The sequence below is a fragment of the Camelina sativa genome, chromosome 8 (assembly GCF_030686135.1).
Source record: "Camelina sativa cultivar CO46 ecotype springtype chromosome 8, ASM3068613v1".
Classification (NCBI taxonomy): domain Eukaryota; kingdom Viridiplantae; phylum Streptophyta; class Magnoliopsida; order Brassicales; family Brassicaceae; genus Camelina; species Camelina sativa.
The window spans coordinates 22,924,271-22,947,752 of NC_141887.1; the positions used below are offsets into that span (position 1 = coordinate 22,924,271).

The 23,482-nt window shown below is 36.2% G+C and overlaps 3 protein-coding genes, 2 long non-coding RNA genes and 1 pseudogene across 7 annotated transcripts; 3 read left to right on the forward strand and 3 right to left on the reverse strand.

Annotated features, from left to right (window-relative positions):
- The first annotated feature begins 560 nt into the window (after positions 1 to 560).
- On the forward strand, positions 561 to 3,361 carry LOC104707601 (putative cysteine-rich receptor-like protein kinase 39). The gene is made up of 7 exons (XM_010423977.2): positions 561 to 1,471; positions 1,557 to 1,685; positions 1,773 to 1,906; positions 2,003 to 2,213; positions 2,289 to 2,526; positions 2,620 to 2,758; positions 2,859 to 3,361. The coding sequence occupies exons 1-7, from the start codon at positions 625 to 627 to the stop codon at positions 3,141 to 3,143; spliced, it is 1,983 nt and encodes a 660-aa protein (XP_010422279.2). The 5' UTR covers positions 561 to 624; the 3' UTR covers positions 3,144 to 3,361.
- Positions 3,362 to 5,467: 2,106 nt separating this feature from the next.
- On the reverse strand, positions 5,468 to 6,794 carry LOC147940348 (uncharacterized). Its single transcript, XR_015564122.1, has 2 exons — positions 5,935 to 6,794; positions 5,468 to 5,852 (listed from the first exon to the last, which is right to left on the reverse strand). It is a non-coding gene; the product is annotated as an uncharacterized LOC147940348 (long non-coding RNA).
- On the forward strand, positions 5,883 to 8,680 carry LOC104707602 (cysteine-rich receptor-like protein kinase 40). 2 transcript variants are annotated; one of them, XR_015564119.1, is made up of 8 exons: positions 5,883 to 6,787; positions 6,908 to 7,024; positions 7,118 to 7,251; positions 7,335 to 7,545; positions 7,624 to 7,655; positions 7,736 to 7,861; positions 8,007 to 8,144; positions 8,245 to 8,680. XR_015564119.1 is itself a non-coding variant. In XM_087462360.1 (5 exons), the coding sequence occupies exons 1-5, from the start codon at positions 5,950 to 5,952 to the stop codon at positions 7,863 to 7,865; spliced, it is 1,542 nt and encodes a 513-aa protein (XP_087318486.1). In that variant the 5' UTR covers positions 5,883 to 5,949. The 2 variants fall into 2 exon arrangements, 1 of the variants encoding a protein (XP_087318486.1); XM_087462360.1 differs by lacking the exons at positions 8,007 to 8,144; positions 8,245 to 8,680 and having other exon boundaries at positions 7,624 to 7,865.
- Positions 8,014 to 8,526, forward strand: LOC147940349 (cysteine-rich receptor-like protein kinase 40 pseudogene; annotated as a pseudogene).
- A 439-nt stretch (positions 8,681 to 9,119) lies between the features above and the next one.
- LOC147940350 (uncharacterized) lies at positions 9,120 to 11,664 on the reverse strand. 2 transcript variants are annotated; one of them, XR_015564121.1, is made up of 4 exons: positions 11,505 to 11,664; positions 11,190 to 11,265; positions 10,966 to 11,047; positions 9,120 to 9,684 (listed from the first exon to the last, which is right to left on the reverse strand). It is a non-coding gene; the product is annotated as an uncharacterized LOC147940350 (long non-coding RNA). The 2 variants fall into 2 exon arrangements; XR_015564120.1 differs by lacking the exons at positions 11,190 to 11,265; positions 11,505 to 11,664 and having other exon boundaries at positions 10,966 to 11,105.
- Positions 11,665 to 19,538: 7,874 nt separating this feature from the next.
- Positions 19,539 to 21,267, reverse strand: LOC104707603 (uncharacterized). Its single transcript, XM_010423978.3, has 6 exons — positions 21,084 to 21,267; positions 20,813 to 20,889; positions 20,664 to 20,700; positions 20,123 to 20,216; positions 19,973 to 20,030; positions 19,539 to 19,850 (listed from the first exon to the last, which is right to left on the reverse strand). The coding sequence occupies exons 1-6, from the start codon at positions 21,196 to 21,198 to the stop codon at positions 19,746 to 19,748; spliced, it is 486 nt and encodes a 161-aa protein (XP_010422280.3). The 5' UTR covers positions 21,199 to 21,267; the 3' UTR covers positions 19,539 to 19,745.
- Positions 21,268 to 23,482: the final 2,215 nt, after the last annotated feature.

A 23,482-nucleotide genomic window follows, 5' to 3' on the forward strand; every position in this document is an offset into this window, starting at 1 on the left:
TTTCTTCGATAGTTTAGGGAAATTTAATTATTATAAATAATGGATTTTAAGAACTTTGTACTACTCTTCTTACTTGGCCACCGTTGCCAGTTACGACCAAAGACTTATAAGATTTCTAATTTGCTACTTGACTTGAAAAAAATAATTAAAAGAACTACTTAAAAAATCGCTAAATTTGTTTGTTTTTCAAAGTTAAGTTTTGTGGGTAAAAAAAGTCTTTTTTTGTTTGTAGTAAACATTCTCTCAATTCACTACACGCAACTATACTGTAATTGTCTTAAACGTACAAATAATTTTTTTTTCATATGGCTCCATAACGTATCATACGTATTTTAGTTATAGCTCTACAAAGAAAACACAAATACATATACTAAAATTTGATCATGGAGATCTCTAAATAACATATATTAAATTATATATGGACATGAGAGAAAATATGCGTTGGCAAAACCTACGCGTATCCGCGTGTTACGTACTTTCCTAGTACACAAATTAATAAAAATTGACCAATACACATTTTATCAAGTCAACTAGTTATATAGTATACTCGTTTGCTCAATAACTGATTATCTATTCAAGTCTTAACAATAACGAAGTAGTTCAAGAAAAAGAAAAAGAAAAAAAATGGGGAATAAACCTGCTTTGATGTTCTTTCTCGCGTCTTTTCTTCTTCTTGTCCTTCAAAAGCTCGAAGTTGTTAACGCTGTGGGATGTACCGGAAGCTTATTCAACAGTAATAGCACCTACGCTCAGAATCGCCGCGATCTCTTCTCTACTCTTGCAAATAAAGTCGCCACCAACGGTGGATTCTACAACGCTTCACTCGGCAAAAGTCCCAACAGAGTTCACGCTGTTGGTCTATGCGGAAGAGGCTACGAGCAACAAGCATGTATCAGTTGTGTTGAAAGTGCCGTTCAGGGTATACTTACGACAACGAGTTGTCCAAACCGCATGGATTCATTCACGTGGGACAAAGACGGTGAAGACAATGTTTCTTGTCTTGTAAGTACCTCAAACCACTCAACTTTTGGTAACCTTGAGCTTAGACCTGCTGTTAGATACCAAAGTCCAGATAGTATCGAGCCATCGAAAAACATGACTCTTTTCGAGCAACAATGGAATGCAATGGCTAATCGGACCCTCGAGGCTGCCGCGGAAGCTGAAAATTCGTCGGTACTTAAATACTATAGTGCCGAGAAAGCCGAGTTCACAGAGTATCCAAATGTTTACATGCTGATGCAGTGCACACCCGACATAACTTCCCAAGATTGCAAGACATGTTTGGGACAATGCGTGACGCTTTTTAAAGAACAGGTTTGGGGAAGAAAAGGAGGTGAGGTTTATCGTCCAAGCTGTTTTTTCAGGTGGGATCTATATGCTTTCCATGGTGCTTTTGATAACGTAACAAGAGTTCCTGCGCCTCCTCGACCTCAGGCTCAGGAGAAGGAGAGCTCTATAACCGAAAAGAAAGGTAAACCAAATTTTAAAGCATTGCCATAAAATTTGTAAGTATGATAAAGAGGTTCTCAGGCTAAAAGGGGTTAAATAATTTGCAGGAAGGAGCATTGGGTATCGTGTAATTATCGTAATATTTGTGCTTCTTACTTTCATTAATATTTTGGTGTTTATTGGCTTCATCAAAGTCTATGCACGGAAGAAAAAATTATACAACATCATAACCACTGGTTAGTGTACCTTTAATTTCTTGCTTCAGTCAACCTTATGAGTGATGATATAGTAATTAAGGGTTATTTGTTTTCTTTTTTTGTTAGTTGGTAGTGCAGAGTACTCTGATTCTGATGGTCAGTTTGTGTTACGGTTTGATCTTGGTATGATCATTATGGCAACCAATGACTTCTCTTCTGATAATACGCTAGGCCAAGGTGGATTTGGTACTGTCTATAAGGTAGTAATTACATTTTCACGATAATGAGTTGTTGATTGATCTTGATCTCGGACTCGGATGACGGGATGAGTAACAAATCTTGAGAACCGGTTTCAGGGGACATTGCTAAACGGGCAAGAGATAGCGGTAAAGAGATTAACAAAAGGTTCAGGACAAGGAGATATAGAGTTTAAGAATGAAGTTTCATTACTGACAAGACTCCAACATAGGAATCTGGTTAAGCTTCTAGGGTTCTGTAACGAAGGAGATGAAGAGATTCTTGTCTACGAGTTTGTCCCCAACGCAAGTCTTGACCACTTTATCTTCGGTGAGCCTTCGAAAAACAGCTGCCAATTTGGATAGTTTTAGAACTTTTAAGCAAAATACAAATGTTTCTTTACAGATGAAGAGAAGCGTTCACTTCTTACATGGGAGATGAGATGCAGAATTATAGAAGGCATTGCTCGAGGTCTTCTTTATCTTCATGAGGATTCTCAGCTGAAGATTATTCACAGAGACTTGAAGTTGAGTAACATCCTCTTAGACGCAGAGATGAACCCCAAAGTTGCAGATTTTGGGACAGCTAGGTTGTTCGATACAGATGAGACTCGAGCTGAAACTAAACGAATAGCTGGAACTCGGTAAGAAACATTTTTAAATGCTCTGTTTTTAAAACAGAGTCTTGCAGGCATTTAAACAATTATGAACTAATGTTATTGTTTGCATATATGCAGTGGGTATATGGCTCCTGAGTACCTGAATCATGGGCAAATGTCAGCTAAATCTGACGTTTATAGCTTTGGTGTCATGCTTCTAGAGATGATAAGTGGTGAAAGAAACAAGAGCTTTGAAGGAGAAGGACTTGCTGCTTTTGTAAGCTTCTTCACATATCAGTGGTTGATCCATTTTGTTCTTACTCTTCAAACCACTTATGTACAAAATGTAATAATACATATTTTCTTTCTTGGTGCAGGCATGGAAGAGATGGGTTGAAGGAAAGCCTGAGATTATAATTGATCCTTTCTTGATAGAGCATCCAAGAAACGAGATCATCAAGTTGATCCAGATTGGTTTGTTGTGTGTTCAAGAGAATGCAGCAAAGAGACCAACCATGAGCTCTGTGATAATTTGGCTTGGCAGTGAAACTATCATCATTCCATTACCTAATGCTCCTATTTTCACTAGAAGTCATTCCCAATCTGAAAGTGGTACAATGTCAATGAGCAGCGATGTCTTCACAGAGTTGAGTTGTCGTTGAGGTTTAAATCAGATTATCAGATTTTTTTTTTCGAAAGCAAACTATACATTGTATCTTGTGGTCCTGGTCATTAGCATGATCAAGAAACCTTTCATTTTATCTTGTGGTCTTTAGATATTTTCCTAAGTTTCATCTCAAAGCATAAATAGTAAATTAATGTATGTAATCTTCATTTCCTAAGCTCCATCACAAAGCATACTTTTTTTAGGTCAACAAAATATTTCATGGTTTTAGAACAAATAATGAATGGAAAAAAAAATTTATGGACATCAAAACAAACATGACCCAAAACCTATAAATATTGGAGTGTTGTTAAAGACACCACTTCGGAAACTATGATTAAGTGAAAAGTTGATTACTTGGATTATTTTTTTCCACCAACTCTTTCCGATGACACCAAAGACGGATCCACGTAAAAGGAAGCGGAGTCACGCACAAACTTGTTTTATGTGATTTAAATGTGCTATGTCACTAGACTAAGTTAGCTAAATTGGTTAAAGTTTGTAATTGCCCCCAATAGAGAATCGAGGATATGCAATATTTTTCTTATTAGTCGTGGTCCTGACGAGGAAAGACTTTATGTTCTATGAAGGTATCTATGCATCCACACGAGCAAAAATAAAGACTTTTTTTTTTTTTTTTTTTTTTTTACAACAGAGAATAAGATTGGTTCAAACAAGCCAATGCGAAGGGACATTGTTTACATAAGTAACTAAGTGCGGAACAGAGCGAACACGACGCGCTAGTTTATCCGCTTTACCATTCTGAGAGCGAGGAACGTGGAGCAATGTAAAGGACGCAAAAATAAAGACTTCTATACCTCAATGTAAAAGGATGCCGTATGCGTGCGATAAGGGTTGCCTAGTCAAATAGAAAGTAAACGATACGCAGAAGCACAATTTAAGGTTTGGACATTTAACAAGAGTGCTCAAGTAGATAGCATTTGTTCTTAGTTTTTAATACCTGTTTGGTCCTTCTCGCGTTTATTATAAGTTTTCCTTTTTTCATTTCTTTATAGGGATTATTGTGAAAATAGGCATTTGTTTGGCAAAATCTTTCAAAATAGGCATTTCTTTCCATGCTTTCATTTTTAGGCTTTTTTTAAACATACAAAGACAAAACTATCATTCTCTCTGTCTCCTCTTTGCTTTCTTCTCTTCCGACCAAAACCAGGAAACGTCTCCGGCACCACCATTGCCATGCTCCGATAAACTCAATGATTTTAATTAATTTCGTTTGAATTAAAATAACTAAACCCTAAGAAGATAATGTTTAGTGAACCCAAGGGTTCCTATAATAAACTTAGTCGAATCAAACAAATTTCAGATCTAAACTAAATTTGGAAATTACATATTTGCAAATTGACAAATTTTGGAGAAATCGTGAAAGGAACTGTCGGCAATCGTTTAAGGACAAGCGACCATCTCGCCGTTCATTAAGGCGAAACTCACCGTCGTCATTGCCGCTGTTCATTAGGACGGAGCTCACCGTTTGTCGTTGCCGCCGTTCATTAAGGCGGAGCTCAGCATCGTTGTTGCCGCCGTTCATAAAGGCGGAGTTCATCACTGTCGTTGCCGCTGTTCATTAGGACGGAGCTCACCATCGTCGTTGGCGCCGTTCATAAGTGGAAACTCGAGATTTAATCGTTATTAATCTTGTATTTCTCACCACCGCGCAACCATCTTCATCACTGGATCTCATCATCATCTCATTTACAATATTGTCTTCTTCGTCTCATCTCTTCCGTCAAGAGGAAAAAAAATGTCTCAATTTTTCATCAATTAAAAGAAGGATAAATATGTCATTCTATAGCCAAATAAATGCTTAAATCCATAAGCACGTACAGAAAGTCCCAACTGAACAATACTTCTGGAAAAAAAAAATGCTTATCTCATAATTAACTCTTTCTATGACTTTTTCTCTATTTATATAACCATTTTACAAATACCATTTTTTTTTTATGAAACTCTTGTGGACGTCCATAAAGCTGTATTGGTAGTGTCTATCAAATTGATAACTTTTTAATCATATCTTATTTTTTTTCGGCGAATTCCAAAAAATTTGTGATAATCTTTGCCTCAATACTACTTTCGACCTAGAAGGGGGAAGACTTTTTTTGGTCACGCGGCCAAAAACAAAAGCTGTTATTGAATGAAATGGATGTGCATGTGGTAGGGCTACATGGAGAAGAATAGTATAATTTACACAGTACGAGAAATCCAGCAAAAAATTTGTAGATACAACTGTTCGTCATGGTCTCAAATGTGTTGTAGAAAGAATTGTCACGTATAGAGTCGCGGTATTTATTATGATCGAATGGGATGCATGTAGCTTAGGTTCGATTGATTGATTATCATGTATAATAGGATAATATCAATTACATCTGAATGTGATGAAATAGACAGCAAAAATATTATATATAGAGGCTTTATGTGAGTCTTCAGTTAACTTCATCGGATGTCCTTGTTGAGCTACAAGTAAAACCTGACTTCATTGGCTATCCTTGTTGGCTCTATGTGCTTTCTTCAAACTTCATAACAGCCACTGTTGTTGGCTTCTTTCGAAATAACCAATTAATACGGCATTTTCTCAATGTTTTTTTGGGGCCAAAACTTCTTAATACGTTAACGTCTCACAAAACCAATACGTGGTCATTTCATTTGCTTGTGCTTTAGCATCATTTGAGATGTCAAAGCCGGCATGCTCTGGCTATATAAATATAACGAGCTTAAAAATCATAACGAAGTAGTACATGAATAAGAAAGAAAGAAAAGAAAAAAAAAGTTGTTACCATTAACAAACAAAAATGGGGAAATGCCCTGCTTTGATGATATACCTCTCGTCTTTTATTCTTTTTGTCCTTCAAACACTCCATGGTGTTAACTCCGTAGAGTGTTTCGAAAGCTCATACAACCGTAACAGCAGCTACCCTAAGAACCGCGAGAAACTCTTCTCTGATCTTGCTGAAAAAGTCGTTGCTAACCGCGGATTCTACAACGCTTCATTCGGCCAATACCCCGACAGAGTTTATGCTCTTGCCATCTGTGCAAGAGGCTACGACCAAGAAGCTTGTTTCAGTTGCGTCCAATCATTGTCTCAGGATACACAAAAAGAATGCCAAAGCCGCAAGGATTCGTTCATGTGGGGTGGCGAGAAAGTTGTTTCTTGTCTTGTTCGTTCCTCAAACCACTCAACTTTTAGGAGCCTCAAGCTCAGTCCTCCTTTTGTATCGCCAAGTCAAGATATCATCGAGCCATCTAAAATGATGACACTTTTCGTACCACAGTGGGAAGCTATGGTTAATCGGACCCTCAAGGCTGCCACGAAGGCTAAAACTTCCTCGGTACTTAAGTACTATAGTGCCGGAAAAGCCGGGTTCACGGATTTTCAAGATGTTTACATGCTGATGCAATGCACACCCGACATAACTTCTGAAGATTGCAGTACATGTTTGGAAGGTTGCGTGATATATTTTAGAAAACAGTATCTAGGAAGAGAAGGAGGCATGGCTAGTTTTCCAAGCTGTTTTTTCAGGTGGGATTTATATCCTTTCCATGGTGCTTTTGATGATGTAACAAGAGTTCCTGCGCCTCCTCCTGGACCTCATGTTCAGGAAAAGGAGAACTCTAAAACAGACAAGAAAGGTAAAACAAAATGAATTAGAGTATTGCCTCACAACTTGTAAAGAGGTTCTTAGACTAGAAAAAGTTTTGAACAAAAAAAAAAAAAAAAAAAAAAGACTAAAAAGGGTTAGTAATTTGCAGGAAGGAGCATTGGATTTGGCGGAATTATCGCAATAATCGCTGTTTTTACATTCATTAATATTTTGGTGTTTATTGGCTTCATCCAAGTAAATGCTCAGAGGAGAAATATAAAAAATGGTAAGTGTACCTTGCTTCAATCCTATGATGTAGAGAGTAAGGCTTATTTATTCTTCTTCTCTTTTTTTTTTTTTTTTTTTTTTTCTTTTTTAGTTGGTGGTGCGGAGTACTCTGATTCTGATGGTCAATTCATGTTACGGTTTGATCTTGGTATGATTATAATAGCAACCGATGACTTCGCTTCTGAAAATACGCTTGGCCAAGGTGGATTTGGTACGGTCTATAAGGTAATAATAACATTTTCCCTAGTTCTTGATCAACTTTAAGTCACTTATGGGTAACTTAAAAGTATCTTGAGAATTGGTTTCAGGGGACATTTCCAAACGGGAAAGAGGTAGCCGTGAAGAGATTAACAAAAGGTTCAGGACAAGGAGATATGGAGTTTAAGAATGAGGTTTCACTCTTGACAAGACTCCAACATAGGAATCTGGTTAAGCTTCTTGGGTTCTGTAATGAAGGAGGTGAAGAGATTCTTGTCTACGAGTTTGTCCCTAACGCAAGTCTTGATAACTTTATCTTCGGTGAGCTTTCAAAAGACAATGGCATTTATTGTAGTTCTAGATACTTTTAGCATAACATTGTTTCTTTAAACTCTACAGATGAAGAAAAGCGTTCGCTTCTTACATGGGAGGTAAGGTTCAAAATTATAGAAGGCATTGCTCGAGGTCTTCTTTATCTTCATGAAGATTCTCATCTGAAGATCATTCACAGAGACTTGAAGTTGAGCAACATACTTTTAGACGCTGAGATGAACCCTAAAGTTGCAGATTTTGGAACAGCGAGGTTGTTTGACACTGACGAGACTCGAGCTGAAACTAAACGAATAGCTGGAACCCGGTAAGACACATATCAATCAAATTTGTAGACATATTTAAATGCTCAATGCTCTGTTTTTAAAACAGAGTCTTGTAAACATATTTAAATGCTCTGTTCTTAAAACAGAGTCTTGCAGACGTATAAACGTTATTGGTTGCATATGCAGTGGCTATATGGCTCCCGAATATCTGAATCGCGGAGAAATCTCAGCTAAATCTGATGTTTATAGCTTCGGTGTCATGCTTTTAGAAATGATAAGTGGTGAAAAAAACAAAGCTACGAAGGAGAAGGACTTGCTGCTTTTGTAAGCTTACTTCACATTTCAGTCTTATTTGGTCCATTAGTTTTCAATCTTCAAACCTCTTGTGTACAAGAAGTAACAACATATATTCTCGTTAGTGCAGACATGGAAGAGATGGGTTGAAGGAAAGCCTGAGATTATAATTGATCCTCTCTTGATAGAGCATCCGAGAAACGAGATCATCAAGTTGATCAAGATTGGTTTGTTGTGTGTTCAAGAGAATGCAGCAAAGAGACCAACCATGAGTTCTGTGATAATTTGGCTTGGAAGTGAGCCCATACTTATTCGTTTACCTAATGCTCCTGCTTTCACTGGAAGTCAATCCCCATCTGAAAGTGGTACAACAATGTCAATGAGAGGCGATGTCTTCACGGAGTTGAGATAATCACTATGCATTTTATCTTGTGGTCTTGAGATATTTTTCCTTTTGGTAAATAGAAAATTTATGAATGAATTATGTTTATAACTTCAGCTCAAAGCATATTGTATAAACGAAAGCAGTAACAATCGAAGCAATCGAAGAAGTCTTGGCCATAAAACCGGAAAATAATGACTCTGTTATTATTTTGTTAACCGGAAATAGATGGTTACCAATTGAAATATTTCTTCAAGGTATTTATATTAACATTTTTGAAGTACATTTTAGTTTATACCCTTGAAATTTATCTTATTTAATTTGTTTTTTTGCAACATTAACCTCTATAGCTTTTATTAAAATAACATTTCTACTTAATTCATCCCTAAAGATTTTCCTAAAATAACTTTTCTACTTAACTCAATTAATGGAACTATATTAATCGATCAAATTTATTTACGCTTATTGCCATACACAGCATGACACCATCATTTAAGAGATCGAGAATAAATACTCAAAACTTATTTTAATACATCGTAAATCGAGAGACTTTGAGAAATAAAAGATTACATTCTCAATTATACTTATGACAAAAATAACGTTCATAAACACGATAACCCAAATTAAGAAAATCAAATTTTAGCAAATATATAACTTTGTAAGCAAGAAATACATTTATTTCTGTATATATCTCCTTTAGAAACTGAATATTGTTCTGCAATATTCTTACCAACTCAAATAGGCATACAGAAAAATCTCGTGTTTATTGCTAAGGATCGTTTGACTCCTTTCTGAGCAAGGATTTATTCAAGTATCAGTGATTCTGAATCTTCATCTCTTGAACCAACCTTGATGTAAAGGTCTTGCTTTTTTTTTTTTAACAGGGGGACTGTCCGCTTTTTCCCGCTAGGACCTTCATCATGTGATGTAGAAGTGAGATTTCATTGTTGTTAGCATCATCGGTTTTTGAGTTCCCGATGATTATTTAACCAATTTCGTCTCTTCGTTTCTGAGTTCTTCTTTGCTTTGTTTGCAGCTAACCTTTGCATATGAAGTTCCGCTGCTACTTATTCCATTTGCAGCAGTAAGCAAGCATTCTTTATTCAATAATATTGATATTCCCTTATAACACAAATCCTTTCAGAGCCTAACGACGGTGAGGCAATCATTGATATTCCAGAGGAATTTCTGATAACAGAAGCAAATAATCCAATAGGAGCAATTAGTTTGGAAATTTATGGGAATCTAGCATTGTTAGGAGATGTGAATGATCCTAATTTTTTTCAAAGCAGGGCCATTTTAGCCCCAACCAACGAGGATGTCAACACTATCAATCAGTATCTCCTCGAGAATTTGGACAATAAGTTTTCTTTTAAACGAGTTATATTCACGGATTTTTATATGTTTTGGTCTTAACGATATCAATTTTTGTGTCAAATGATTAAGTTGTAACACATGTTTTTTTTTTCAATGACGGACAGGTGAAGAGAGGATTTATTTAAGTGCTGATAGCATTGACCCTACTAATTTAGATTCTTTGTCGAATCCTGTGATTACACCAGATTTTTTAAACAGTATCAAGATATCGGGTTTGCCACATCATAGCTTACGTTTGAAGATTGGTGCTCCGGTTATGCTGCTTCTGAATATTGATCCTAAAGGTGGGCTATGTAATGGAACCAGGCTTCAAATTACACAGAAAGCAAATCATGTTTTGGAAGCAAAAGTAATCACAGGAGATAGAGCAGGTGATATTGTATTGATTCCTAAGATTGATCTAACACCTTCGGATACAAAGTTACCTTTCAAAATGCGTAGAAGACAGTTTCCACTATCTGTTGCATTTGCGATGACTATAAACAAAAGTCAAGGCCAATCACTAGAGAAGGTGGGACTTTATTTGCCAAAACCGGTGTTCTCTCATGGTCAGCTCTATGTTGCTTTATCTAGGGTTACTTCTAAGAAAGGGTTGAAAATTTTGATCGTTAACAAGGAAGGAAAGATGGAAAGACAAACTACTAATGTGGTTTTCAAAGAGGTGTTTCAGAATTTGGATTAAAAATGAAGTTCACTATCTCATCATATGTTTACTTCAAGGCAGGTATGTTTACTTTACTTTGTTATAATGCATTCTTTCTATATTTCAAACAGAAATTTTCTAATCATGACATGTTTCATCTATCACAGTCTACGTAACTTATTGCAAGGGGAGGAAAAGAAGGAAATTGTTTGATTGTTCTCAGTTACCAGATCTTAAAAGTCTACCAAACAAACATGGATTATACTATATCTTTCACAAGTTTTATTTACTTATATTGTTTTTGATTTCGAAATGACTATTCCGTCTATGATATGGTTTTTGTGGGTGTATAATTCACCAACTTACTAACTAATAATTTAGACGGCATATACAAACATACTAACACCTATTAAAGTTTCGAAATAGATAGAAAGACAGTAGTAACTTACAAGATGGTTTGAAGAACAGCCAAATATTATACCCAATTCCTGCTAAGGGTTTGATATACGCATTTCAGTATGGAATAGAAACCTGCAAAAGGAATCTACCATTAGTTAGTTTTACTTAAAAGTTATTAGTCAAAAAAATTGAAAGGAATAGTAAGAGAGTGAACTGGAACTTTGGGACTTATCTTTTGTCTATAATGTTCTCAATTAAGAGAGATGAGTTTTACCATATCCTTTGTCGACAATAATCAACCGTAGTTCACCCTTCGATTCATAGTTTCCGTACATGACCAGCAACATCGTCTCCAATATGAATCAAACAAAAAAAAAAAGGCGTCAATTAAGGGTATGAGTCATATATGGTAAGAAGTAATCAGACGAATACTACGAATCACTATATCAGATTTGTTTTGTAGAAATTGGGAATCTCGATTTTAATAAAATTAGCCCAAACTCATACATGAATTCATCCATATTATAAGATGAAGTCATTGATGAGGAAGGATCAAAGACGAGAATTAACTAATTGAAATCCGACATACCTTCATATTTCATCGGGTTGAATTTTGCTAGATCACAAATCGTGAATCGGTATGAGATATCCGGGGTATAAACAACTGATGAACAAAAACCGCTTGCCTCTTCAGTTTTTTTGTTTTTTTAATCCTTTCCCTATTTTCTTTTATTGTTCATTAGAAATTTAAGGTATTTGTTTGGGCCTAACGATATACTAATAGGCCTAAACATAATTATCCTGTTGTATATTGTTAATGTTTACACGTCCATACACATTTTCCAAACAAACAATCTGTACCATACGTTGTTATAAATTTTTTTATATAAAACAGCTACCACAGTTGCCTTTTTAATTTCTTTGTATATACACTAAATTTAAATCTTTTAAGTTTATATAACTGGACAAAAAAAAAAAAGGTAAGATGATGAACTCAAGTGTTAGTGTATCCCTTTGATTACAATAAGTTTATATTTTGTGTTTTTATCTTCATTCAGTTTTATTACACTCGGCCCTCTAATTTGTATAGTTGGCCCGACTTTACACACAATATACTTATTTTCATCCGCGATGATTTATATATTAACTAAATTTATATTCAATATACAGATTAACCCACATATACACCCATAAAAGTTACAGAATTCTTTTGACAAAAAAAAGTTAACTGTAACTGAATTCTAGCTACTTTGAAAAATAATGTCATAAAAATCTACAACATACAGCATCAATTTAAATAAAATTAATTTATAAATAAAATATAGGTCCACCACGGGTTAAAATCTAGTCTATATTATTATTTTTGAAGTACATTTTGTGTTATGCTCTTGAAGTTTTTGTTATTTAATTTGTTTTATTTACAATATTAACCCCTAAAACAATTCCATAAATAGCATTGCAGAGAAACTCAAATACTAAACTTTCTTAAATTGACCAACATTTGTTACATTTATTGCCATAAAATCTTAACAACATTTATACATTCCGATTTTTCCAAAAACAACTCTACCCATTAAAGTTTTAACCCATTAAATCTCCAAAATTATTTTTATGGATGCTAGAATCTCTCAAATTTAAATGACATACAACAGATTTTCCATAACAAAAGTTTACAATCTCCATAATTATATTAACATTAATAAAATTTTTAAACCAAAAATCCAATTTTAGAATGATTTGAAAACCAATATTCACAAATATTTAACTTTAGCAAGAAGACATACATTTAATTCAGTATATATTTTATTTAGAAACTGAATATTATTTGGTAATAATATAAACAACTAAAAACAGAATACAATTAAATTTCGCTTTTATCGGTCTCGATAAAAGACTCCTTCCTCATCAAGCATATTTAGATATATAAATATCAACTTCAAAAACTATACAAAACATCTACAACCAAAACCTACAACCTCATATCTAAAAGAGAAATAGCTGCAACATTTGGTTTTTTTTTTTTTTTTGATAGGTGAATACTGTAAATATAATTTTAGTTTGATAAAAGTTTGAAATGGTGCGTTTAGCTCTGAGGGTGAAAAAAAAGGCGATCTAGGGTTTTTGCTTCCCCCGCAAGTTCTGATGCCACCGAAGGCTATTCCGCCGAGGGTTGATGTTTCGTTGGGTCGGAGTATCGGGGTAGAGGGTATGGAGGAAGAAGAAGGTGAGATCAGACAGGCTGGTGTTGGTACGGCTGTGCAGTCAGATCTTGCTAGTTGTAAAGGTGTGGGTGTGTCTGATGAAGCTGGAAAAGACGATCAGCAGAAGGTGGTGAAAAAGCAAGTAGTGGCAAAGATGGTAAAGCCGGGTGGGGTACAATCTACGAAACAACGTTCTTGGGTTTCGATGGTCAAGGAATCGGAGGAGATGGAAAAAGTGGACTTGGCCATTGAAGAGGTTGATGGCCTGCCGACTGTGAGGATACCAGATAAAATCTTTGAGGAAGCACAGCCCCTATGGGAAGATTTTCTCATTGGTAAATTTTTAACCAAGGCTCCCTTTTTGGGAGGCCTCCATGCCCTGGTTAACAAGATTTGGACCTTGGGTGATAAAACGATGAAAATTGATGTTTATGCGGTGGATAATACCACAGTAAGATTTCGGATTAAGGATGAGAAAACCAGGTTGCGTGTCTTGCGGAGAGGCATGTGGAACCTTTGTGGTGTTCCAGTGGTCCTTACCAAATGGACGACGATTGCTGACACAACGCAAGAGGGTCTTCAAACGGTTCCTATGTGGGCTGTTGTCAAAAATGTTCCTCCTAAATATTTTTCCTGGAAGGTGCTCAGTGCAATCACGAGTCCTTTGGGTACGCCAAAGCGTTTACACCATGAAACAGAAGCATGTAAATCATTTGATGAGGCAAAGGTCTTTGTGGAGGTGGATCTCACAAAGAGTTTGCCAAAACACATGTCCTTTAAGTCAGGCAAAGGTGGGGATACAATTGTGGAGTTTGTTTATCCCTGGTTACCTTCCAAGTGTGTTGAATGTTCGAAGTGAGGCCATCTTAGCTCAGAATGTCTGGCAAAACGAACTGCTATTGTCCCGGCAGTGATTAGCTCTGCTGCTAAGGGAACAAATAATGTGTCTGTAGAGTTGCAAGCTACTAAGGTCAGCGTGGACAAAATGCAGGCTCCGGCTGGCATGGCTGAGGTACCGAATAAAGAACATGGTGTAGTGGTTGTTGAGGAAGCGCTAGATACTGGAGTTGTGGCTACTGGTATTGTGGACCAGAACATAGATGTGGGATGGCGTACTCCGTCTAAGGGTCTCTGCAGTCCTGGGAAACTGATGGCTCAGAAGAACCAAGAAGTTTCTATCATGTCCAATTCTTTTTCTTGTCTTAGTGATAAGGGAGAAAAAGGTGAGGACATCAACTCAGAGGAGGATCAGGGGGAAAGTGATCGAGAGAGCTTGTCTGCAGATGTTGAGATTGGGGTCTCTAAGGAGGGATCTCTTCCCATAGATGAAACTGTCGAGTTGGAACAACAAGGAAACACTTTGCGCCCTTCGCTACCACGAGCTTCAAAAGAGGGACACAAGTATATTCTGGTGATTGGCCAGTAGAGCTCTAGGATTCAACAACCTAGTACTCTAAAGACACGAAAATCTCAAAAAAATCTCTGATGTCGGGTTTCTTTTGGAACATCCGAGGTTTCAATAAGAAAGAGAAGCAAAGAGTGGTGCGAGAGTGGTTGGCTCGCGGAAATTTTGATTTTGGTTGTTTGATCGAAACAAAAATTAAAGAACGAAGAGCAAAACGGGTGTTTAACTCAGTTTTTGCAGACTGGTCTGTGCTCACTAATTATGAGGAACATCGTTTGGGTAGGCTCTGGATCGTTTGGAAGAACAATGTGAGAGTCACACCAATCTACAAATCATTTCAGCTGATTACAGTCTCGGTCTGTATTGAAAATCAGCAGGAATTTTTTGTTTCATTTATATATGCATCTAATCTTGTTGCAGACCGCAAGCTCCTCTGGAGTGATTTGAGGCATCATCATAACTCACCTCTTTTACGACATAAAGCATGGTTTATTTATGGAGATTTCAATGAAACATTAGACAGTGACGATCACTCTCTTCATGATTTCTCGCCAACTGTATCAGCAGGTATGCGAGATTTTCAAGAACTAGTACGAGATTGTGAACTTGTTTATATGGCTTTCCAGGGACCACGTTATACCTGGAGTAATAAACGCCATGAAGGAGTCATCTGCAACAAGCTGGATCGAGTGTTGGTCAATCAGTATTGGCTCCAATGCTATGGTCAATCCTATTCTGTGTTTGAACCAGGTAGTTGCTCAGACCATCTGCGGTGTCGGTTCTGCATTACAGAGGAAGAGCAGAGAGTGCAGAAACCCTTTAAATTTGTCAATGTTGTTACTACTCATCCAGATTACCTGACACAACTACTAGAACTTTGGCAACGGTCTCCCCAGTTATTTCATTCTACGTCTGCAATGTACCGTTTTTCCAAATCCCTCAAAGGTCTAAAGCCACTCTTTCGGCGTCTAGGCAAACAAATGGTAAGCAATATCACTAGCCGCACAAAACAGGCTTTCAAAGCTTTATGTGAAGCTCAAGAGAATACAATGCCCTTCCCCTCATCGCAAGCTGTTGATGTCGAGGCTATAACATATGCACATTGGCTGAAATTGGCTGATATTGAAGAACGTTTTCTGCAGCAGAGGGCTAAGTTACACTAGCTCAGGATTGGTGATCAGAACAACAAAGCTTTCCATGCGTCGACAAAACATAGGGAGTCAAGGAACAATATTAAGGAGGTTCAGTGTGGTGATGGGAGAGTCATCAAGACACAGGCTCAAATCAAACTTGAAGCTGAAAGATATTTTAAAACCTTTCTCACTTACTCACCTGCAGACTATGTCGAATGGTCTATAGAGGAGCTAGCAGACATATTGGATTTTAAATGTGATGAGAATGATAAGAACCTACTCACACGTGAGGTCACATCGGATGAGATAAAAAGAGTCCTATTTGCTATGCCTGCAAACAAGTCCCCAGGGCCTGATGGGTTTAATGATGAATTCTTTAAAGAGTCCTGGTCGGTGGTGGGAGCAGATTGTGTTGTTGCCATCCAGTCCTTTTTCCAGACGGGTTTCTTACCAAAGGGTGTTAACTCCACCATACTGGCACTAATCCCAAAGAAGAAGGATTCAACAACTATGAAAGATTATAGACCTATATCTTGCTGCAATGTCTTATATAAAATCATCTTCAAGATACTTGCGAATAGACTCAAGCTTATCCTGCCCAGATTCATAAGTTCTAACCAGTATGCATTCATCAAGGACAGATTGTTGATGGAAAACATTCTCCTAGCTACAAAATTGGTCAAGGATTATCATAAGGACTCAGTTTCTCCTTGATGTGCTATGAAGATAGATATCTCCAAAGCTTTTGACTCAGTGCAGTGGGGTTTCCTCCTTAACACGCTACGAGCTCTAGATTTTCCAGATATATATGTTCAGTGGATCCAAACCTGTATCACGTCTGCTTCGTTCTCTGTACAAGTCAATGGTGAACTCGCCGGTTACTTCAATAGTCAGAGGGGTCTTCGTCAAGGCTGCTCGTTGAGCCCCTACTTGTTTGTGATATGCATGAACGTCCTCTCTCGATAGTTGGATTTAGCAGCTCAGCAAAAGAAATTTGGACTACATCCTAACTGTAAAACCATGAACCTCACCCACTTATGTTTCGCAGATGACATGATGGTCTTTACGGATGGTAGAAAGCGATCAATTGAGGGTGCTTTGGAGGTATTTGCTGATTTTGCTAATCACTCCGGCCTCAACATCAGTCTCGAGAAGTCTACTCTTTACATGGCTGGTGTTTCACCGGAGCTAAAAGACGAGATTCTACACCAGTTTCCCTTTGCATACGGTACACTCCCTGTTTGTTATCTCGGGTTACCTTTGCTAACCAAGAGAATGTCTGCTGTAGACTATCTTCCTTTATTGGAAATGATTAGATCGCAAATCAGCTCTTGGACTGCTCGGTCGCTGTCATTTGCGGGGAGGCTTCAACTTATACAGTCGATGATTTTTAGTCTTACAAACTTTTGGATCTCAGCTTTTAGACTGCCAAAGGCTTGTGTAAGAGAGAATGACAAGTTGTGCTCTGCTTTTTTATGGACTGTCCCTCTCTAAACCCTAAGAAAGCAAAAGTTGCTTGGTCAGATGTCTGTTTGCCTAAAAAGGAAGGAGGTTTAGGCTTGCGGTCAATAGAAGAAGCAAACAAAGTGTGTGTTCTCAAGTTAATTTGGCGACTTCTCTCTGCCAAAAACTCATTATGGGTGAACTGGGTGAAACGACATCTCATTCGAAGTGGCTCCCTATGGACAGAACACGAAACTACTGCAAATGGTTCTTGGATTTGGAGGAAACTCCTAAAATACAGGAGCATAGCTAAGCAGTTCTTTCGAGTGGAAGTTCACAACGGGGAGTCCACATCCTTTTGGTTTGATAACTGGAGTGTCTTAGGATGCATTCATGAGCGTCTGGGAGATAGAGGGATTACTGCTCTCGGAATTCCTTTATCGAGTACAATGGTAGAAGTTATGGCTATGACTCGACAGAGAAGGCATAGGCAAGCTCTGCTCAACCAAATTGAGGCGGAGATCCTGAAGCACAAACATACTAGGAATGGGGAAGTTCACGACAAGGCTCTCTGGAAAGGAAGGAATGATAATTATCGAGCGAAGTTTGTAACTAAAGACACTTGGTCTTTCATACGTCTTCCCCATCCAATTCTGGAGGGCTACAAAGTGATTTGGTCACCTTATGCTACACCAAAGTTTGCTTTTCTCACTTGGCTTGTAGTAAAAAACAGGCTCACCACAGGAGACAAAATGCAGAGATGGAATTCAGGGCTAACACCAACTGTGTTCTATGCAGCAACTCAATGGAAACGCACATCTTTTTTTTGAGTGTACATTCTCACAAGGCATCTGGGAGACACTGGCAAAGAAGCTTCTGCTGAACAAGTATACCACAGATTGGAAAGAGATTATGGCTTTACTCGGAAGTGAGGAGCTTGACAAGACCACACAACTTCTCATCGGCTATGCTTTTCAGAATACACTTCACTCTATATGGTTAGAGAGAAACGCCCGACGTCATGGGGAACAACCTACTACGGAGGCGAGGTTACTAAAGCTCATTGACAAAAATGTCCGCAATCGGCTAAGCACTCTTAGAACTGGCGAGGATATAAACATCCAAACCTGGTTTGCAGCAAGATTTTACTAGCCTTGAACTTATGATTCCATAGGTTGATTTTGTTTGAAATGGTTTTATCAACAGCTTTGTAAAACTTATATTTTCTTTTGAATATAATTTAACATTAAATTCAAAAAAAAACATTTGGTTTTTTGAGAGATGTCTACCCTTACAAGACGGCGTGGAGGGTGCAAGTGAAAGTCCTTCACTTGTGGCGTCAATACACAAGCAGCACTGCGGAAACCTGGAGCTGATCTTGGCACTGTAAGAATCACACAAAAACATAATTTCCATTATTCTCTTTTATTATTCACATGAATCTAGCTATGCTGCTTTAATCATTTTAGGGAATGAAAATCTACACATCAGTCAAAAAAGACATGGTTACACGGTATGTTTGATTATTTTGATTATTTTTTTACGCAAAAGCTTATTTTGATTATTATTTTTTTCGCAAAAACTTATTTTGATTTTGGTGAGACGGGTTGGCATTAATCCCATATAGGTAGTTAAGCGGAATTGTTTTTTTTTAAAAACACTTTTAGATGTGTACCAGGAGATAAATGTATTACTAGACTATACATATACCACACGGGTTAAAACCTTGAAAACACTACAAAAATCATATAATTTGAATACTTATATCAAATACCTGTAAAATATTATATTTTTAAAATTAATAAAACAATAATAAAATAACAAATAAATACAAAATAAAATTTTAAATTTTAAAATTAAAAATATTGTCTTGCGGTGTACCGCGGGTTAAATCCTAGTAGATTATTGTTTTACCAGTACTGGTTTTATTTTATAAAAGTAATAAAGTAAATAAAGTAATAAAACTTGAAATTTTGAAGAGATAAATAATATAATTTAAGAATCAATTGCTGAAATATCTTAAATACTTATAGAGAGATAAGAAATCTTGTCCAGCCAATAAGATAAAGTATCAATTCCTAATTATAGTTACATGATATAGGGAAGTTTTTTTTTTTGTTAAAAATATTATACGAAGAAGGAATTGTTACATATATATCGTATTATATAAAGAAGGAAAAAATACTTCTTGTTTTAGTCAAACAGAAAAAAAATATATTTCTTTAAATAATATACCTATAAAAATAATTAGTCCAGCCAAATCTTTTCAAACTTGAATTAGATTTTACCCAAAACAATCTTTTCTGTTTGTTTTAAGTTTGTCCCTTTGCACATAGTCTTCATAATCATTAAGCAAACACTTTGTTTGTACCATTCAAAAGCTTATAGTTGGTTTGAAAACTGGTTAACGAATAATTGGTTTGAATCTGGTTAACGAATAATTGGTTTGAAACTACTATATTATTTCCTTGAGACTTGCAATATAGAAATATTGATTAAACAGAAATGTTTTATAAAATAATCTTTCACCCAAATAAGAGATGAAAATTACTATAACATATTGTTAAATTTTTATTTCTTATCCCATATAAGCATTATATAAATAGGGAGCTAGCATAGAGAAAAAAAAAATAGAAATCAGAGTCCTCTTAGTACTTGAGACCAAGAGTGAGTTCAAGAGACATGTCTTCTTCACCATTAGCACCATCCCCAGCAGCAATGACATCATTGTCTTTGTTTTCATTTTTTCCCACCTGCCATATAATATACATTTAACTAATTCATATGCATCGAATCTACAAGTTGATGAAAATGAATATTTTATAAGGTAAGAAATGGAAAAGGAAAAAAAAAACGAAGAAGAAGGAAAAATTACCCTTGAAGATTGATAGAGAGACTTGCAAGATACTTCCATTGGGGTTACCTTCCTAGTACTATCCAATTGTAGCATATAAGAAATTGAAAAAGATAGTTAACTAACAAATTACAAAAAAATAATGATAATGCAATAACCTAATTTAATTACTTTTGTTGATTTTGGATAGCATCTCGAAGATGTTCATAGATCTGAAGGTACTGATGAGACTGCCTCTGATTCATTTTTCGTATCATTCTCCTTTCTGCATAAACAGAACATAATAAACTCACTATGCACCAGAGCCGGCGTGGAGATGTACTGAGCTACAAGCGAGGGAGAATATTGGGTCTCATAGTTTTAATTTTTAGTTTTATTTTCTTCTTAAAATATAGAAAAACAACTGTTTAAGATGTTGACAAGGTTCGAACCTAGGAACTAAGACTCGATTTTTACAATTTATACCACTAGACCACAAAATTTTTCCTGTAAAATCGGCCGAAAATTGGCTAATATTTCCAGCGGCCGCAAACATGTGCTTTTCTTGCTTGGCCTTGTGGCCGGCTCTGTATGCACTATGTTGAACATCAATGCATGTATTTTCGTATGCAAAGTTACAACACTAACATATTTATTTAACTCCAAATGAAAGTGTACGATAGTTTTCTTTTTTTTTGGTAAAAGGTTAAGTAAGTGTACCACAGTTATTTACCTTTTACAGATACTCCTTCCTTCTTGTTCCTATACATCTATGGAAAGTAAACACATATATTTGATTAAGTACATTGATGCATATATAGCTTTTATATGGATACATATCATGTATAGCTAGCTAATAATGTGTGTATGAATCATAAGAACCTGGAGATGGCTTTTAACTTGTGACAAAGTAAGGTCTCTTTCACCCATATAGTTCAAAATTTTCTTAGGTGTTGCCGCTGCAATTAAAAATATTAAATATAAAGAATCTAAAAAGAGAAATTTGATCACGGATAATATATAATCATCGAAAAAACTGAGAAGGGAGGTATCTTAATGAAAGAGACGGTCAATTTCAATGACGAAATTTTGAGATACTCTGTTTTTTTACAGAGGAATTGACTCTGTTTTAAGTTTAAAGAAAATCACTTACTCCTTTCGCCTCCGAGAAATTCAACGGCTTCAACAAAAAGGTGATGACAATCGTCAGTCCAGTGCATACGCGACATTGTTGACGTAGCGTAAGATCTAACGATCGCGTTTCTCATCAGATTTTTTCTCCGGCTAAACTCTTAGTTAATTTTATGTTTTGTTTATAAAATGAACAGTATATTTATAGAATATTGTTATGATTAAAATATTCATATATAATTCCCAAAATTAAAATAAGAAAAGAAATTCAATGCTTATTATTTCTTAGTTGTCACTTGTAATTTCATATTTAATTATTTCTCCAAACAAGGAAACACAAAAATGCACATTTTCTTAAAAGATATATTTTCTGACAACTTTGAGTTGTCTTTTGTCTAATTATAATAATATGTATGATAGGATTTATATTATTCAAATCAAAATTAATATTATCAGATTTATCTTTTTATATATTCTAATTATATGGATTTATGTTTATGTAATAATTGTTTTATATTCAGAACTCATTTATGGCATAAGCATTGTTGCTTATTTTCCTTATTTTGAACAAAATGATATTAATAATTTAAAAACCATCCAAAAAAAATAACACACACACATACACACACACACACACACACACACACACACACACACACACATATATATATATATATATATTTTTATTTATTTTAATTAGAACTTTTTGAAATAACCTGACCCATTTTTTAGTTTTAATATAATATTAAACTAGCGATCTCATACTCACTATCATCCTTACTCCAATCAAACCACGACGGATAACATAAACCTAATGGAAACCAAATCAGCATTCAAACATCATTATAATTACCCACTCTAGAAACCTAATGGAAACCAAATAACACATCAACAAGCCGTTAGAACATCTTCCTCTTCATCGCTTTAATTCTGCGGTCACACTTTGCCTTAACCTGCACCACAAACAACAATTGAGATGTATGAGTATTATCACAAATACTCAGTGAGGCAATCCTCCCATCTACTCAGCTATATACACAAGAAATTGAGATCTCCAATCAACAACTAACAAGTAACAAAATCAAACCAAGCAACAAACAAAGATCTGTCGCTGCTGAAGAATGGTGCTGAAGAATGGAAGCTGCAGCTTCCCGACCGGTCTTCCCTGGACGCAATTCCACCCGCGACTGAGGCTGCTAAGGCTTTGCAACCTCTGCGGTCTGGTGCGTTGTATTGGCCCGGACAAGGCCAAGTATCAAATTCACTTGTAATGTTTCCCCCAAAAATCATTTATATTACTTATAGTAAATTATTATATTGAAAATAAGTTACCAAAGCAATATATACATAGTCGAATCCTTTTCATAGAATACATAGTAGGAAATATATAGGTTTTACAAAAACACATAAAAATCTCTATCCGAAACCCTAATGTTTGCTCTAGCTCTAGACTCATCGTAGGCTTCCTGCAAGACAAAATATTATCATGAGTAATCTAAGATTACTCAGTGAGCTGGGTACCCCTTGTTCCTAACATGCATTCTAATTCTTCCCACCCCAACTACCCCAACAAGCATCAAGTAAACAAATCTGCGCAAGCAGAACATGGCGGAAGCAGAAAACAAACAACAAGCAATGAAGTTTAGATAAATTAAGACTTGACTCGATAAACGTAGACACTTCAATCCAATTTTTTTAAAATCAGACCGGACCAGCCGGTCGGACCGGTCCAACTGCGATCCGGTAGATATTCCGGTCCAGGTTACCTCTAAAAATCGGACAACTAAAAACCCGCAAAAAAACTGAAAAAACCTACTAAAAACCTGTGAACCGATGGTTGAACCGGCGAGTCGGACCAACGGGTCAGTATCAAATTAAAATAGTTTATTTTTATCACACTTCAAACTCAAAACAAATTAAAACTAAATGTTGTTATTTATAGAAAAATCACTTAGTTATTTTATCTAATCATTTAAAAGTTTAATTTTTGTTGTTTAGTACTTCATTATGTATGTTTTGTTCATATATTTATAAAAAAGTATATGTTATATTTATAAAATGTAAACAAACCAATAAACTAATTGACCTGTGGTTCAACCGGTCCGACTGGTTGACCCAATGACCCGAAAGACTTCAGGTTCAGCTTCCGGTCCGGTTTTAAAAACATTGCTTCAATCCTATGGAAACACGTGACAAGCAAAGAAGACTATAAATAAATCAAGATGAATCGATTACTCTAGAATCTTTTCTCATATGGGCCCTCGATAATCTGTTATGTTCCACAACAACTTTCTCATACGGAAACCACAAAGGTAAGCAGCATGAGCCACAAAGGCCGCATCGTCATGCAGCGGTCGGGCTAGTAGCTAGCTAGGCACCGAATTGTCTCTTAGTGTGAGTAACCACTTGGGATTAGGCTCA

Excerpts from the sequence above, each read along its gene's own strand:
- LOC104707602 (XM_087462360.1), top strand. The coding sequence starts at position 5,950 with ATGGGGAAATGCCCTGCTTTGATGATATACCTCTCGTCTTTTATTCTT. Across the intron at positions 7,252-7,334 it reads GATTTGGTACGGTCTATAAG|GGGACATTTCCAAACGGGAA; the intron begins GTAATAATAACA and ends AATTGGTTTCAG. Across the intron at positions 7,546-7,623 it reads TCTTGATAACTTTATCTTCG|ATGAAGAAAAGCGTTCGCTT; the intron begins GTGAGCTTTCAA and ends TAAACTCTACAG.
- LOC104707601 (XM_010423977.2), top strand. The coding sequence starts at position 625 with ATGGGGAATAAACCTGCTTTGATGTTCTTTCTCGCGTCTTTTCTTCTT. Across the intron at positions 1,907-2,002 it reads GATTTGGTACTGTCTATAAG|GGGACATTGCTAAACGGGCA; the intron begins GTAGTAATTACA and ends AACCGGTTTCAG. Across the intron at positions 2,527-2,619 it reads AAACGAATAGCTGGAACTCG|TGGGTATATGGCTCCTGAGT; the intron begins GTAAGAAACATT and ends GCATATATGCAG.
- LOC104707603 (XM_010423978.3), bottom strand. The coding sequence starts at position 21,198 with ATGAGAAACGCGATCGTTAGATCTTACGCTACGTCAACAATGTCGCGT. Across the intron at positions 20,890-21,083 it reads ATTTCTCGGAGGCGAAAGGA|CGGCAACACCTAAGAAAATT; the intron begins GTAAGTGATTTT and ends TTTTAATTGCAG. Across the intron at positions 20,217-20,663 it reads GGAAGGAGTATCTGTAAAAG|AAAGGAGAATGATACGAAAA; the intron begins GTAAATAACTGT and ends CTGTTTATGCAG.